Source organism: Salmo trutta, chromosome 36, assembly GCF_901001165.1.
Source record: "Salmo trutta chromosome 36, fSalTru1.1, whole genome shotgun sequence".
Taxonomy (NCBI): domain Eukaryota; kingdom Metazoa; phylum Chordata; class Actinopteri; order Salmoniformes; family Salmonidae; genus Salmo; species Salmo trutta.
Window position 1 is genome coordinate 18939983 of NC_042992.1, and position 18282 is coordinate 18958264.

At 44.1% G+C, this 18282-nt stretch overlaps 1 protein-coding gene across 1 annotated transcript in view; it reads right to left on the reverse strand.

Moving 5' to 3' along the window:
- Window positions 1–18282, reverse strand: part of LOC115175584 (CUB and sushi domain-containing protein 3) — a 670680-nt gene that overhangs the window by 414019 nt on the left and 238379 nt on the right. The window contains exon 5 of the mRNA XM_029734929.1: window positions 4905–5112. Coding sequence (XP_029590789.1) covers window positions 4905–5112 — 208 coding nt within the window. The remainder of the gene's footprint in view (window positions 1–4904; window positions 5113–18282) is intronic.

Consider the following 18282-nt stretch of genomic DNA (forward strand, 5'->3'; position numbering starts at 1 on the left):
CCCCTCACAGCTCCGTAGGCAAGCACCATGGACTTGTAGCGGATGCGAGCTTCCATGGCCCCTCTAGTACCAGACCCACGGCCCCTCTAGTACCAGACCCACGGCCCCTCTAGTACCAGACCCACGGCCCCTCTAGTACCAGACCCACGGCCCCTCCAGTACCAGACCCACGGCCCCTCTAGTACCAGACCCACGGCCCCTCCAGTACCAGACCCACGGCCCCTCTAGTACCAGACCCACGGCCCCTCTAGTACCAGACCCACGGCCCCTCCAGTACCAGACCCACGGCCCCTCCAGTACCAGACCCACGGCCCCTCCAGTACCAGACCCACGGCCCCTCTAGTACCAGACCCACGGCCCCTCTAGTACCAGACCCACGGCCCCTCTAGTACCAGACCCACGGCCCCTCCAGTACCAGACCCACGGCCCCTCTAGTACCAGACCCACGGCCCCTCTAGTACCAGACCCACGGCCCCTCCAGTACCAGACCCATGGCCCCTCTAGTACCAGACCCACGGCCCCTCTAGTACCAGACCCACGGCCCCTCCAGTACCAGACCCACGGCCCCTCTAGTACCAGACCCACGGCCCCTCTAGTACCAGACCCACGGCCCCTCTAGTACCAGACCCACGGCCCCTCCAGTACCAGACCCACGGCCCCTCCAGTACCAGACCCATGGCCCCTCTAGTACCAGACCTATGGACCCTCTAGTACCAGACCCATGGCCTCTCCAGTACCAGACCCACGGCCCCTTCAGTACCAGACCCACGGCCCCTCCAGTACCAGACCTATTGCCCCTCCAGTACCAGACCTATGACCCCTCTAGTACCAGACCCACGGCCCCTCCAGTACCAGACCTATGGCCCCTCTAGTACCAGACCCACGGCCCCTCCAGTACCAGACCTATGGCCCCTCTAGTACCAGACCCACGGCCCCTCCAGTACCAGACCCACGGCCCCTCCAGTACCAGACCCATGGCCCCTCTAGTACCAGACCCACGGCCCCTCCAGTACCAGACCTATGGCCCCTCTAGTACCAGACCCACGGCCCCTCCAGTACCAGACCCATGGCCCCTCCAGTACCAGACCCATGGCCCCTCCAGTACCAGACCCACGGCCCCTCCAGTACCAGACCTATGGCCCCTCTAGTACCAGACCCACGGCCCCTCCAGTACCAGACCCATGGCCCCTCCAGTACCAGACCCATGGCCCCTCCAGTACCAGACCTATGGCCCCTCTAGTACCAGACCTATGGCCCCTCTAGTACCAGACCCATGGCCCCTCCAGTACCAGACCCATGGCCCCTCTAGTACCAGACCCATGGCCCTACCAGTACTAGACCCATGGAGCCAGACTAGAGTGGAGCAGAGCTGGGCCTGGCTGCCTGAGAGCCATCAGCCTTCCCTCAGTGGAGGGTAGAAGGAGCATGTGTCTCTTTGTCAGCCCAGATCCACCGACTCAGAGCTCAGGAGAAGAGAAGACAGAACCCTTCAGGAGCCATCAGTGGAGCTCAACATTACACTCATCTCTGTGTCAGTGTGGATGGCAGGGGTATAGATACAAAGCAATCCTAGCATTGATATTATGTCTTTCTCTCTGTCTTTCTCGCAGTCTCTCTCTCTGTCTCTCTGCCCTCTCTTTCTCTCTGTTTATCTCTCTCTGCCTCTCTCTCTCTCTGAATGCACAACTTGAAGCCCCTGAGACTAGAGTGAGAGCACAAAATTGATATTTTGGATTATATTTGAAGTCTGCATAGGAAGTGTGCTAGCGGGCTACTGTGGAGAGGGTTATACTGAAAATAGATAGCATTAATCAGCGGAATCTGATATCTGACAAACAAATCAAGGGAGGGAGTGTCTGAGTGGATGGAACAAGATCTTATCTAACAAAGGAAAGGAAAAATACATTTTGCCTGGAGTAGTGAGCTGACTTTGTCAGTGATGTGTAAACAAAGTGATAACATACATGAGGTGTCCAAATGCCACCCTATTCTCTATATAGTGCACTCCTTTTGACCTGGGCCCATAGGACTCTGATCAAAAGTAGTGCCCTATACGGGAATCGGATGTCATTTGGGACGCAGTCACACATACTAGAACAAAAGTTTATCATTGCTCTACCTATCCGGTTCCAGTCACCATGAAAAACTGTTATGGCTTCCACTGTTCTCTCTGCTTTGTGAAGGTTTAGGAATAAATATTGCTAAAACATAATCAAACTTTCATACCCGCAATAACTCTACAGCCACACTCACTGAGGCTTTGTTTTATGACTGTTCTGCATCACTGGAGGCCTGATAAAAATAGCAATTACAGGTGTTTGTTGAAATATCACATTCCATATCCAATTACAATAGTACACTATTACCATCTTCAAGGGTTACCCAATTAAACGATCAATAAACTGCATAATTCAACTGATTAAAAAAGGGGAACGCTTGAAATGAGAACACCTACCATTTCACCTTTAACTACTGTACGTTCTCAAGGAGGTTTGTGAAGACGCATACTTAGAGAGAAAACTGTTGCTCCAGTTGATTTATCTGAATTAATCAACCAGCTGCTGTTTTCTAACTTCTCTAAGAAACATCTCATTTCCCATTCAAACAACATGTGCAACTGTGAAAACGGGCATAAACACATTATAACAATGAAAACAAGGTATACGTGGGATACCATCAGACTTCCAGTTAAGGGAGATACATTTGCCTGTATAAGCCTGGTTTCAAGGACAACATAATCTAACGAGATAATGGAACTATGGTTTCCTGCTTATTTGGGCCAAAATGCTCTACATTTCCGCCAAAGAGCTGTTTCTCTACAAATTAGCAAGGATGCCTGGTCACAAATGGAGATACTGACAATCATCAATGCGAGAAGTGTACTCCAGCCTTCACAAATCAGAGATACCACAGGGACAACACAGCAAACGAGAAGAGGCACCACAGAATTATGCGATATGCACGAGTAGGACATACAAAGTCATTCAAAACAGAAGACACAAAAAGGCATTAACAGCCCAATATTATCCCCCTATTGTGTCTGCCTTGTTGGTTTCCTTCTATTACGTAATTGTCTTGATGGTGCCAGACCAGAGCACTAAAAACCAGACAGCGACAATGATTGGCTTAGTTTGTGGAGTTGGTTGTGTGTATTCTGGGTACAGACAGGGCCACATGTGAACAGAATAAGACAAAAAGTTGGCTCTGATACTACTTCTACACAGTTGGAGGCCAGGGAAGGAGGGAAAAATAAGACAGATGGAAGGAGGGTAAGATAGAGGGGGGAGAGAGAGAGGAAGAGAGGGATGGAGGGGGCAAACAGCTTTAGTTGACACAGAACTCGCCCCACTACAAGGTCAGGGAGCTAGCTACCAGTATGCAAAACATTGAATAGTAAACCACATACTGAAACAACAATACACACATTTAGGCTAAGCAGGATGTAAATGCCAAAGGGATTTGAATATGAACTATGGCACTGATGTGGTCTGATGTGTGATGTGGGGTGGTGTGGAGAGTTTGAAGCCATGTCTGTCTGTCAAGCGGGCCCAGTCCCAAATCAAAGATAATGCATCTATGGATTGCCCTCTTTATTATAAATGCATATGAATATCAATTGGTTCAGTGTCATTTGAAAGACTTCCTCTTGACGACATCTCCCAATCAAAGATTATCAACACCAACAAGTAAACAAGTCGACCCATTGTTGATCTTCTAAAAAAATCAACAATGGGTCATATCCTGTCCCCAATGTTCCTCAAGGAAGGAAGAGGATTTAGTAAGTAAATAAAATTAGTATGTATCAAGCATCTAAGAGTAAGAGTGCTGATCTAGGATCAGAACCCCCTATGTATTCTTATTCATTCTGATCTAAATGGCAAAACTGATCCTAAATCAGTACTCCTACTCCATAATGCTTGATACATACATGAACGGCACCAGGTTGTTTGTTTGTATGTATGTATGTATGTATGTATGTATGTATGTATGTATGTATGTATGTATGTATGTATGTATGTATGTATGTATCTATCTACCCCATACACTAGACAACATATGGTCAAACATATCCCAGGAAAACTGTGATGGCTGTCTATTAGCAAACTGTACAAATATTCAGATCCCTACTCAAATACATCATTGCTTTTAAGATAATTGGTATTGATACATCCGACAACCAATAATCTCATATGATCATAAATCATTATTGACATATTGGTAAGAACTCCATTACTACTGGCATATAGCAACTCAATATAATCTTGTAGGATGCAATACATTATGGTGAGAATTAGGAATATGTTGCTCTCCTCTTGTCATTTTCTTCCATTTCATGTAAGATGAAAAAGATGAATACATAAGTGATGAAAAAGAGCTGTTTGTCTCTCCCCTAAATACAGCAAGTCTTATCCATCTGGTTCCTATCGTCAGTGGCGGAATAGAGAAGGGAATCGATAGACTCATTTTCCAACAATCAATAGAACGCTGAGCTAAAATATTGTTATGACGAGCACATTAGAAAATATTACACACTTCCAAAATGACTAATGATTATGTCAATATCTCATAAAACATACAATACGAAAACCCGGCACCAACACACACATACTATTTCATTGCAGGTGTACAGTAATGGCTTCCTCAGATGTTATACATTGAAAGTAGGTCTCTACTTATGTCCCCTAATTACTTACATTTATTTATTTATTTAACCTTTCTTTAACTAGGCAAGTCAGTTAAGAACATATTCTTATTTACAATGAGGGCCTAGATCAGTGATTCACATTTGCAGTCACTGACTACCAAGCACAACAAAACAACAAATGACCATTTTGAAGTGAAGAATTGAAACAACGGCCAGAAAACACAGAGAGAGGCGTAGCAGTAAGTAGCAGTAGACTCACCATATTGTCGGAGGCTCAGACCCTTCCACTTCCAAGTAGTCATATTTTTCCTCCGTCTGGAAGTCTGTAAAAATGATGGAGATGGTGTCTCCAGGATCAGCAAGTATGGTCCACGTACAGTCCGCACTATTGTAATATTCACTCGGGAAATTGGGACTTGAAATGATGCCACTTGAACCCCTCAGAGTATCACCACATGTGTCCTCAGCTGTCAATCAAACGGAAAGACTTCTGTTAGGAATCGGGCTTTGCTCCACATGTAAGTAGTATACAGCAGAAAATAACAGCTGAACCCTCTTTTTTGTTTGGTTTTGGTAGATTTTTGACTGAGGCAACGTCATATGTATGTGTCTTTGTATATATTTACATACATACAAACATTTTACCACATACAGTATGGATTTTTTAAATCCAGCCCATTTCTCGATTACGAATTAAATTCATAGTATTGCCGCAGCTTTTGTATGCCACACATGATATCTTGCAGTTGACGGTCTTTCTGTTTTTTTTCTCCCATTCCTTTCTTTTACAGTTTTGAAGCAGAAATGGGATATAACTGGAATTTAAGTTGCCGCCTTTCATTATTCCAGCATAAATAGGAGTAAAATGAAGGCTCACTTCAAGGCCTCCTGGAGTCTATTCATCAGGTTTTAGAGAGGAGCCCCTACTTCTGGTGCCGAGATGCTCAACGCCTCTCTCTCATCTTTGTCATGACTATTAATTGACTCCATCTATACATGGGTTCTTGGAATCAAAAAGGTCCCAGCTGTATTTCCCAGCAGACTCGGAGCTCTGCTCTTGTCTTATTTATCCTTTTTTTTATATCAAGGACTTCCAATTTAATTTGAACGCAGTTTAGATTATAATTGTTTTAACAGGATTCAGATTTGTTTTTTTCTTGTTGTTTTGGAAATGTTTGGATACATAATGTACAGATAAAGACACATGGACTGGTCTGCACAGACGTTATAAATTATAGACATATAATTTATACAGTAAGGCAAACCTATAACATACATATAGATCCACATATACATGCATGCACATGGTACGTGACCGTGTGTATGGATTTATAGTGAAGGTGCAAAGCGATGCTCATTGGAGAATCCCTTTTATCCAGGACTAAAACATAATTTTTGGGGAACAGGAATACATACATAGAAACATTGAGGAAAAAGACATTGGCATGTGAGATGCAAGGAGTTACATGCTAATGTTTTATTCAAACAATCTACAGTAGGGTCAAACATATACACATTGAAAAACATATCTCATCCACACACACCCATGCTCATACATGCACATACTCACAACCAATAATGCACAGACACCGTCACATGCACACATAAAACATACAATCAAGTGCACGTAAAGGAGGTCACGCTGCTCGCTTAGCGAGTACCATTTCCTTCCGATTTGGCCAATACCTGGCGCGAACTCGGACCTCTGCCTTGCAAGTACACATGCCCGCTCTCCTGAAGCACCTTACCAATCGGCGCCATGAGAAAAGCTAGCTATTGGCTGGCGCAAGTGAGAACACTTCAGGCTACACACGCATACGCACGAACGCACACACACACACACACACACACACACACACACACACACACACACACTCTCAGTGATCGGGCCATTCTCTATCTCTCCTTTGCAATTATACATGAGTTTATCCTGGAGATTCAGAGGTGATTAGATTACACACTCTGATAGCCAGGGGAAAGTCAAACCTTTAATAACAATCCCTTTATCAATACCATCAGTAATACAAACACCATTATAATGTCACTGAGCATGTGAGTGACAGGCTCATCAGGCCTCAATTAGAGGGAACGTAGCAAAAGCACAGAGAAGAGGTTATATAGAGCAGAGAATAATATAGGCCTAGTCAATGACATTCTCTATAATAGTACACTCAATGACATTCTCTATAATACTACAGTCACTTACTGATCTGCTGACTTTCTCAGTATCCATGAAGCCAAGTTTTCTTGGAAAACATTCCTCAGTATAATATAACCCTGGTTGTCCTGGAAAACAATTACCATATTTCCTTGGTCAGTTTGCATTGTGATTCTTGGAAAACAACATTCACCATGCAAGCTGACAAATACGTTGTTGAACAGGATGCCATTTTGATCTAAGTTACCGGCCGAAGAGAACCCTTATTGTATGCACAGTACCGGTAACATCTGACGCTATCCCCATCAAAGACTAAGGGATAAGATGGCGCCGAAGAACATGGCTGACGTTTTACATTCTCTCAACCAATTGTGCAATTTTGCAAATTTTTTGTTGCATTTTGAGTAACTTATTTTTTTACTTATTGTGTACATAATGTTGCTGCAACCGTCTCTTATGACCGAAAATAACTTCTGGACATCAGGAAAGCGATTACTCACCGCAGACTGGAAGAAACCTTTTCCTTTAACGAGTCCGACGAGAAGGATCTCCTGCTTTCACTGGAACAGGCCCAGATCCCCGCCTTTTGCAAAATAAAATTGATGACCTACTATTAAGATTATCCTACCAACGGGACATTAAAAACTGTAACATCTTACGTTTCACCAAAACGTGGCTGAACGAAGAAACTGACAATTTAGAGCTGGAGGGATTTTCCATGCACTGGCAGAACCGAGATGCTACCTCTGGTAAGACGAGGGGTGGGGGTGTATGTCTTTGTGTCAATAACATCTGGTGCGTGATGTCTCAAGGTATTGCTCGCATGAGGTAGAGTGCCTTATGATAAGCTGTCGACCACACTATCTACCATGAGAGTTCGCATCTGTATTATTCATAGCTGTCTATTTACCACCACAAAGAAGAAAATGCTCACCCAGAAGTGGCACTCCTAGTGGCCGGGGACTTTAATGCAGGCAAACTTAAAATAGTTTTACCACATTTTTACCTGCATGTCACATGTGCAACCAGGGAAATAAAATCCTAGTCTACCTTTACTCCACACACATAGATGCATACAAAGCTCTCCCCCACCGTCCATTTGGCAAATCTGACCACAATTCTATCCTCCTGATTCCTGCCTACAAGCAAAAACTAAAGCAGAAAGTACCAGTGACTCACTCAATATGGAAGTGGTCAGATGATGCGGATGCTACACTACAGGACTGTTTTGCTATCACAGACTGGAATATGTTCCCGGATTCATCCAATGGCATTGAGAAATACATCACCTCAGTCATCGGCTTCATCAATAAGAGCATCGATGACGTCGTCCCCACAGTGACTGTACGTATATATCCCAACCAGAAGCCATGGATTACAGGCAACATCCGCATCGAGCTAAAGGCTAGAGTTGCCGCTTTCAAGGAGCGGGAGACTAATCCGGACGCTTATAAGAAATCCCGCTATGCCCTCAGATGAACCATCAAACAAGCAAAGTGTCAATACAGGATTAAGACTGAATCTTACTACACCGGCTCTGACACTCGTCGGATATGGCAGAGCTTGAAAACTACTACGGACTACAAAGGGAAACCCAGATGCGAACTGCCCAGTGATGCGAGCCTACCAGACGAGCTAAATGCCTTTGATGCTCGCTTCGAGGCAAGCAACACTGAAGCATGCACGAGAGCACCAACTGTTCAGGATGACTGTGTGATAATTCTTTCGGTAGCCAATGTGAACAAAACCTTTAAACAGGCCAACATTCACAAAGCCGCTGGGCCAGATGGATTACCAGGACGTGTACTCAAAGCATGCGCTGACCAACTGTCAAGTGTCTTCACTGACATTTTCAACCTCTCCCTGACCGAGTCTGTAATATCTACATGTTTCAAGCAGACCACCATAGCCGCTGTGCCAAAGGAAGCAAAGGTAACCTGCCTAAATGATTACCGCCCCGTGGCACACATGTCGGTAGCCATGAAGTGCTTTGAAAGGCTGGTCATGGCTCACATCAACAGCATCCTCCCGGACACCATAGACCCACTCCAATTTGCATTTTGCCCAAAACAGATCCCTTTCCCACCTGGACAAAAGGAACACCTATGTGAGAATGTTCATCGACTACAGCTCAGCGTTCAACACCATAGTGCCCAAGCAGCTCATCACTAAGCTAAGGACTCTGGAACTAAACACCTCCCTCTGCAACTGGATCCTGTAATTCCTGACGGGCCACCCCCAGGTGGTAAGTGTAGGCAACAACACGTCTGCCAAGCTGATCCTTAATACTGGGGCCCCTCAGGGGTTTTCTACTTAGTCCCCTCCTGTGTTCCCTGTTCACCCACGACTACGTGGCCAAACACAACTCCAACACCATCATTTAGTTTGCTGATGACACAACGGTGGTAGGCATGATCACCGACAACACTGAGACAGGCTATAGGTAGGAGGTCAGAGAACTGGCATTGTGGTGCCAGGACAACAACCTCTCCCTCAATGTGAGCAAGACGAAGGAGCTGATCGTGGACTACAGGAAAAGGCGGGCCGAACAGGCCCCCATTAACATCAACGGGGCTGTAGTGAAGCGGGTCGAGACCTTCAAGTTCCTTGGTGTCCACATCACCAACGAACTATCATGGTCCAAACATACCAAGACAGTCGTGAAAAGGGCACGACAAAACATTTTCCCCCTCAGGAGACTGAAAAGATTTGGCATGGGTCCCCAGATCCTCAAATGGTTCTACAGCTGCACCATCGAGAGCATCCTAACCAGTTGCATCACCGCCTGGTATGGAAACTGCCATCCAGGACCTATATAATAGGCGGTGTCAGAGGAAAGCCCATAAAACAGTCAGAGACTCCAGTCACCCAAGTTATAGACTGTTTTCTCTGCTACCGCACAACAATTCCTAAGCATCGCCACCGGGCAATTTACATTGACAACCCCCCCCTCTCCCCCTTGTACACTGCTGCTACTCACTGTTTGTTTTTTACCTATGCATAGTCACTTCGCCCCCACATTCATTTACAGATTATCTCAACAAGCTTGTATCCCTGCACACTGACTCGGTACTGGTGCCCCCTGTATAAAGCCTCGTTATTGTTATTGTGTTACTTTTTATTCTTACTTTTTATTTTATCCTAGTTTGTAAATATTTTCTTCTTCTTGAACTGCACTGTTGGTTAAGGGTTTGTAAGTAAGCATTCCACGGTGATGTCTACACTTGTTGTATTCAGCGCATGTGGCAAATAAAGTTTGATTTGATAAGGGATAAAAGCTAAGAGCTAAGTGCTTCTAGCTAAGAGCTAAGTGCTAAGAGCTAAGGGCTAAGAGCTAAGAGCTCAGGGCTAAGAGCTAGGAGCTAAGAGCTAAGATCTAGGGGCTAAGAGCTAAGAACTAAGGCTAAGAGCTAAGGGCTAAGAGCTAAGAGTACCCGATAGAAAGCTTGAAGATGTGGATAAGGAACTTATAAGTGTTTCGTTAGAGCCATGACTCTCTAGGTCACACTGTCCAGTTAATTAGCACTTACGGTTTGATTTTGAACTGGTGAACGGAAAATACTTTGTGATGAACATTCATTAGCTGCTCAAGAAGAAAAATTTGGAGGACTCAACTCAATACTCATATCAAAAGTTAAAATAGAGGCTGCTTATATTTGTCCTGTTTCACACATGTACAAGTGTGTAACCTGTACAAGTGTGAAAAATTATGTTTTTTGCCTATCCCACTCCCCCTGAGACACCCTCGGAGAGTGGAGTCACAGCCAGGGATCAGCAACCCAGGAGCAATTAGGGTTAAGTGCCCTGCTCAAGGGCAGATCGGAAGATTTTTCACCTACAATGTAATCAGCTCGAAGATTTGTACTAGCAAACCTTTGGTTATTGATGCAAAGCTCAAACCACTAGGCCATTGGTCACCAAACTTTTCTGAGTCAAGATTTTTTTTAAACATGCCTTCAAAAACATAAGTCTATGCAACATTAACCAATTAAAAACAGTTCTGTAGCATTGAGGTTCGCTGTAGGCTATAGATTATTATATTAGACAATACATTATCACGGCGTATTGGCTATGTGTCACGTCCTGACCAGTATAGAGGATTATTTGTATTATTTGGTCAGGGCGTGGCAGAGGTATGTTTGTTTTGTATGGTGTTTTTTTTTTGTGTATAGCTTAGAGGGGTGTGTTATTTATGTGTTCCGGGGTTTTGTGGTGTATGTTTTAGTATGAGTAGGTTCTAGGTTAAGTTTTCTATGTGCAGATTTGGTTGCTGGACTCTCAATTGGAGGCAGGTGTTTCTAGTTGCCTCTGATTGGGTGTCCTATAAGTAGGTGTGTGTTTTGTTTGTCACTTGTGGGTAGTTGTATGTTAGCACTGCTTTTGTTTAGCATGCTACACTGTTCCTGTCGTGAGTGTTGTTTATAGTTTTTTCCTCGTGGTCGCATTTAAAATAAATGATGATGAGCACGCAATCCGCTGCATATTGGTCCACTTTGTCCGACAGCGATTTCAACATATCTTCTGACGAAGAGGAATGTGACACTATGCTTGAATTGCCCTGACATTGTTGTTCTTCTCAAACCATTTTCAAATGATATTTAAAAAATGTAGGTATATGATCACACTGGTAATAGTTAATTTGTTGTATTACTTCTGAGGCACAGCTGAGTGAGCATAATAATGTACTTTTCTTCTACTGGACTGATGGCCTGCATCTGATGGTCAGTCTGAGGGGAGGGAGGGAGCAGCGGTGAGGCTGCCTTTCACCTGACTCACCGGCTCTCCCTCCCTCCGATGAGAAAAGGGGGGACAGTCTTCCAGCTGATGGCGAAACTCAAGTTGCACTTCATTATTTTGTCTCATGCACCATTTTATGTTACTCCTATGACCAGAGAAAGTGAAATATTCCTCGATATTAAAAAAGACACAAGCAGCTAATAATAATAAAAAAAGACACAAGCAGTTTCCCTACTCATTAATTGCAGCTGCAGTGCTGGTTGTAGCATGAGTGGAAGTAGAGAGAACGCACATTTTATGGCTTAAAAAAGTATTGAACAAAGTGTTGACAGTGATGAATAACAACTTAAACATGAACTTACTCATAAAAACAGAAACAATTTACTGTATTCGTTGAGTCCCTCTCTAGTCATGGTTTTAAAAGTTTTGAAATATCACAGTATCAACTTTGCTGTGTGTTTGAGTCTTCCTTTTACAGTCTATGGCTCAAGGACACTGTGAGCTATCTGATTAGCCAGCGGTAGGCCTATAGGTGCACTTAATTTGCTCTCTGGGCCTGCTGGGTAGGCGGAGTTCTACCTTCAGACACATTAAATGTTTCAAAACTGGAACAGTTTGCCTTCTCGCCGCAAGGGCAGCTGAATCAAGTGCACCTACTGCCAACAGCTCAAAACAAATAAAAAATAGGAACACAAGGCTTTATCGTTGAGTCTTTTACAGAAATGTTTGGTGATCGACTAGGAATGTCTTGGAGCGACTGGTTGCTGACCACTGCACTAGGCTACCTGCCGCCCTAAAACGTTATCGTCCTTTGAGCCGGATATGAACCAGCAACCGAAGAATTTTACTTGAATCACGACTAATCACGAAGTAGGATTGAATTGTTTCCTTTGATTACGTCAATGCTGAAGAAACTAATTTCCTGTTTTCATAAAATAAAATAAAATTCTTCTAAAACAAATAATGCCTCCTCTTACATGTAACATGAAATAAAAAATGACTTAAAGAATGATGTGCACTAATCAATATAAAATACTTCAACAATGATAGGACCTTGTTTTTTGGAGAGAAATGGCATAACACTGGATTCCTCTATATTTGGAGATGGCTTAGCCTTGACATTAGCATTGTAATGCAGAGGCGCTGTCTGCCTGGCTATGATAAATTCCCTTTGGAAAACATTCTTGTCAGTCATTTGTAAATCAATTCTGCATTCCCCTGCTTCTTTTACTGCCCGCCCTCACACAAGAGCAGAACCAGAACACCAGCCTCAGCATTTTATTTCAACCTGAATCATAATAATGAAAAACATATAGGACTCAGTCAGAAAATAAATCCACCATGAACCAGAATATATGTGCTGCACTGCAGAAGATACCACCCATCATAAATACCCCTAACACAGGTTAAGATGGACCAGGGCTTCCTTTTTCCGCCTATGAAGGTCCTTTTCACCTACCGGGGTCTGTCGAATAAACATTCTCATTGGACTTTTAGATTCCCAACATGCAAAGCTCTGATAGCTGTTGTTTGGCTGACATGCTTTAAACAGAACGTGTTTTGCTGGACATATGAGTGTCAGTGTCCTGGGACGACCTGTCAGCCCTGTCACAGACAGACTCAGCAGACAGTGTATCCCTCCACTACGGGCTAGCCTGTAGTGTTGTCACACAAATAGGCCCTAGGACAGCATAGCCATTCTCCTGATGTTAGGCTGTTGGTAAACTCCCAGTAGCTAACTAATAGAGCAGTGCTCTTCTACACTGCAACAATGCCAAAGCAATTGCAGAAAACATACGAAACGAGGGCAGAATGTATCGATTCTGCAAACAACGAGTTTTCAACTCACAGTGACTAAATCATTACAGTTCATGTCACTTCTGTAAGCAGGGCTTCCCCTACATGTAATGAGGGATTTACTGTACACTCTCATGTCATTTCCAAACAATTTACTATCCTAGTCAAGAGAGAAAGAGAGCAAGAGAGAGGGAGAGAGAGAGAGAGATGACGAGAGAGAGAGAGGTTAAATCCTTATCCCGCTGTTCTGCTGTGGTATTCTCAGGACCATGTTTGAGGTGTCAGGCCTCTGATGGGGTTCCGGGAGAAGAAAGTAATCCTGTTGGCTCCCCGGCCTGGCCCTGATCTCTCCCCTCCAGCAGGCATCCCAGAGACCCCCAGCCTGGCCCTGAACTCTCCCCTGCAGCAGGCAGTAGGCAGGCCAGAGAACCCCACCACCCTAGCCTAACCTGCTCAGTCTTTCCTTTTACATTTTTTCAGTTTGACAGACATAAATCCTAACCTGCTACACCCTCTTAACCAGATCGGTCTGTATGTCAGCTCTACGGAAAGACAGACAGACAGACTCAACTTGCTGAATACCTATTTTAGGTCACAAATAGAAGGGTTGGGTTTGTTATCAAGTTTCAAATGTTAGAGTTTGGGAGGCTTTTTTAATCTGCCTAATGTGGTTTTTATACTCCTCACTTTGGAGTTATTAAAATAATGTTATAAATATAGATAATTTATATAGATAATAATATAGTTAATTGTTTGACAAAGAAATGGGAATCGAAAAAATAAATCAAATCAAATTGTATTGGTCACATTCACATACTTAGCAGATTATTGCAGGTGTAGAGAAATGCGTGTGTTCCTAGCTCCAACAGTGCAGTAGTAACTAAAAACAATTCACAACAATACACACAAATCTAAAAGCAAAAGAATGGAATTAAGAAATATATAAATATTAGATCGAGAAATGTGGCATTGACTAAAATACAGTAGAATAGAATACAGTATAAACATGAGTAAAGCAGTATGTAAACATTATTTAAACATAATTAAAGTGACTACAGTTCCATTATTAAAGTGGCCAGTGATTCCAAGTCTATGTCTATAGGGCAGTAGCCTCTGAGGTGCAGGGTTGCATAACCTAGTGGAAGCAGGCTAGTGATGATTATTAAACCGTATGATGGCCTTGAGATACAAGCTATTTCTCAGTCTCTCGGTCCCAGCTTTGATGCACCTGTACTGACCTCGCCTTCTGTATGATAATGGGGTGCACAGGCTGTGGCTCAGGTGGTTGATGTCCTTGATGATCTTTTTGACCTTCCTGTGACATCGGGTGCTGTATGTGTCCTGGAGGGAAGGTATAGTTTTCCCCCGGTGATGCGTTGGGCAGACCGCACCACTCTCTGGAGAGCCCTGTGGTTGCAGACAGTGCAGTTGCCGTACCAGGTGGTGATACAGCCGGACAGGATGCTCTCAATTGTGCACGTGTAAAATTTCTTCAGCCTCCTGAGGTCGAAGAAGCACTGTTGCGCCTTTTTCACCACACTGTCTGTGTGGGTGGACCATTTCAAATCTTCAGTGATGTGTGCGCTGAGGAACTTGAAGCTTTCCACCTTCTGCAGTCCCGTCAATGTGCCACCGCGTAGGTGGCACTGTGTTATCCTCAAAGCGGGCGAAGAAGGTGTTAGCTTGTCCGGAAACAAGACGTCGGTGTTCGTGACGTGGCTGGTTTTCCCTTTGTAGCTCGTGATTGTCTGTAGACCCTGCCACATACGTCTCGTGTCTGAGGCGTTGAATTGCATCTCCACTTTGTCTCTGTACTGAAATTTTGCCTGTTTGATTGCCTTACGGAGGGAATAATTACACTGTTTGTATTTGGCCATATTCCCAGTCACCTTGTCATGGTTAAATGCGGTGGTTCGCGCTTTCAGATTTCAGCGAATGCTGCCATCTATCCACAATTTCTGGTTTGGGTAGGTTTTAATAGTCACAGTGGGTACAACATCTCTTATACACTTCCTGATGTATTCGTAGATGCTATTCTCAGAGGCTACCCAGAACATATCCCAGTCCACTTGATCAAAACAATCTTGAATCATGGATTCCGATTGGTCAGACCAGTGTTGAATAGACCTTAGCACGGGTACTTCCTGTTTGAGTTTCTGCCTATAGGAAGGGAGGAGCAAAATAGAGTCATGATCAGATTTGCCAAAGGGCGGGCGGGGGAGGGCCTTGTAGGCATTTCGAAAAGGTTGAGTAGCAGTGGTCCAATGCTTTACCAGCGCGAGTACTACATTCAAAGTGTTGGTAGAACTTCAGTAGCGTTTTCCTCAAATTTGTTTTGTTAAAATCCCCAGCTACAATAAATGTGGCCTCAGGATATGTGGTTTCTAGTTTGCATAAGTCCAGTGTAGTTCTTTGAGGGCCATCGTGGTATCGGCTTGAGGGGGAATATTCACGGCTGTGATTATAACCGAAGAGAATTCCCTTGGGAGGTAATACGGTCGGAATTTGATTGTGAGATATTCTAGGTCGGGTGAACAAAAGGACTTCAGTTGCTGTATGTTATCACAATCACACCATGAGTAGTTAATCATGAAACATACACCCCACCTTTCTTCTTCCCGGAGAGTTCTTTATTTCTGTCTGCGCGATGTACTGAGAACCCAGATGGCTGTATGGACGGGGACAGTATATCCTGAGAGAGCCATGTTTTGGGTGAAAGAGGAGCGATTACGATAGAGGAAACCAAATCTAGATTTAACTTTAGCCTGCAGCTTTGATATGTGCTGAGAGGACAGTGTACCGTCTAGCCATTCTCCCCTCTACTTGTATGAGGTGACTACCTCAAGCTCTAAACCCTCAGAGGTAGTAATGAAAGCTGAAGGGAGAGGAGCGATCTTCTTACCACACCACATGACCTTTGTTTTGGAGATGTTCAGAACAAGGTTAAGGGCAGAGAAAGCTTGTTGGACACTAACAAAGCTTTGTTGGAGAGCGTTTAACACAAAATCCAGGGAGGTGCCAGGTGAGGATAAGACTGTATCATCTGCATATGAATGGATGAGAGAGCTTCCTACTGCCTGAGCTATGTTGTTGATGAACATTGAGAAGAGCGTGGGGCCTAGGATCGAGCCTTGGGGTACACCCTTGGTGACAGGCAGTGGCTGAGACAGCAGATGTTCTGACTTTATACACTGCACTCTCTGAGAGAGGTAGTTAGCAAACCAGGCCAAAAACCCCTCAGAGACACCAATACTCCTTTGCCGGCCCACAAGTATGTAGTGGTCTACCGTATCAAAAGCATTGGCCAAGTCAATAAAAATATCAGCAGAACATTGCCTAGAATCAATGGCAATGGTGACATCATTGAGGACGTTTAAGGTTTAAGGCAGTGACACACGTTTAAGGCAGTGACACATCCATAACCTGAGCAGAAACCAGATTGCATACCAGAGAGAATACTATAGACATCGAGAAAGCCAGTCAGTTGATTATTTGCATGTTTTTCCAACACTTTTGATGAAAAGGGCAAAAAAGAAATAGGCCTATAACCGTTAGGATCAGCTTGATATCCCCCTTTAAATAAAGGACAAACCGTGGCTGCCTTCCAAGCAATGGGAAACTCCCCAGAGAGGAGAGACAGGTTAAAAAGGTTAGAGATAGGCTTGGCAATGATAGGGGCAGCAACCTTAAGGAAGCAAGGGTCTAAACCATCTGACCCAGATGATTTTTTGGGGTCAAGTTTAAGGAACTCTTTTAGCACCTTACACTCAGTGACTGTCTGCAGGGAGAAACTTTGTACTGGGAAGGGGAAAAAGAGGGAGGAGCATCGGGTCTAGTCGCATTAGAATGGGTGGGAGATGAGGAAATGTTAGACGGGCAAAGATGTATGGCTGAGTCAAATAGGAATCCTGACTTAATGAAGTGGTGATTGAAGAGCTCAGCCATGTGCTTCTTGTCAGTAACAAACACATCATCAACTTTAGGGGACATGAGCAGCTGTGAGGAGGAGGGTTTATTCTCTTTAACCATTTTCCAGAACATCTTGGGCTTAGACATACAGAGAGAGTGCTGCTCCTTAAAGTAACTAACTTTGGCCTTCCGGATAGCCTGAGTGCACTTATTTCTCATTTGTTTGAACGAGAGCCAGTCAGCCTGAGTATGTGTGTGCCGAGCCTTCGCCAAATGCAATTCTTGAGGATGAGTAACTCTGCAAGATCACGGACGAACCAGGGGCTCAACCTGTTTTTAATTCTCATTTTCTTTATGGCGGCATGTTTGTTAACAATACCACTGAAAATATCAAAAAGAAGGTCCAAGCGTCTTCGACAAGCTGATACTATACCAATTTACAGAGGCCAGGCCATGAAGGAAGGCTTGCTCATTAAAGTTTTTTAGCAAGCGTCTATGACAAATCAGGCAGGTCGTTTCACTGAGCAGCCATTACGAACACAGGCTGTAAAACAGTGATCACTAAGGTCAATACAGAAAACACCAGACTGATACCTATCAGGATTATTTGTGAGGATAACATCGAGGAGAGTAGCCTTTTCTGGGTGTTTGGAGTCATACCTTGTAGGACTGGTAATAATCTGAGAAAGATTGCTTTAGGACTTGGTCAGGTGGTTTAAGAATGTCCCAGTTTAGGTCACCTAGCAGGAAAAATTCAGACTTAGTGTAAGGGGCCAGGAGAGAGCTTAGGGCAGGTAGGGTACAGGCCGGTGCTGCTGGAGGACGATAACACCCAGCAACAGTCATCAAAGAGCTATTTGAAATTTTAATGCTTAAAAACAGAAAATCTCATATTTGGGGGACAGAGTTGGTGGAGACTACCGAGCACTGAAAGTGATCCTACTGTAAAGAATGTCGCTCCCCCACCTTTGGAAGATCTGTCTTGCCAAAAAAGGTTATAACCAGAAAGGTTAACATCAGTATTCAAAACACTCTT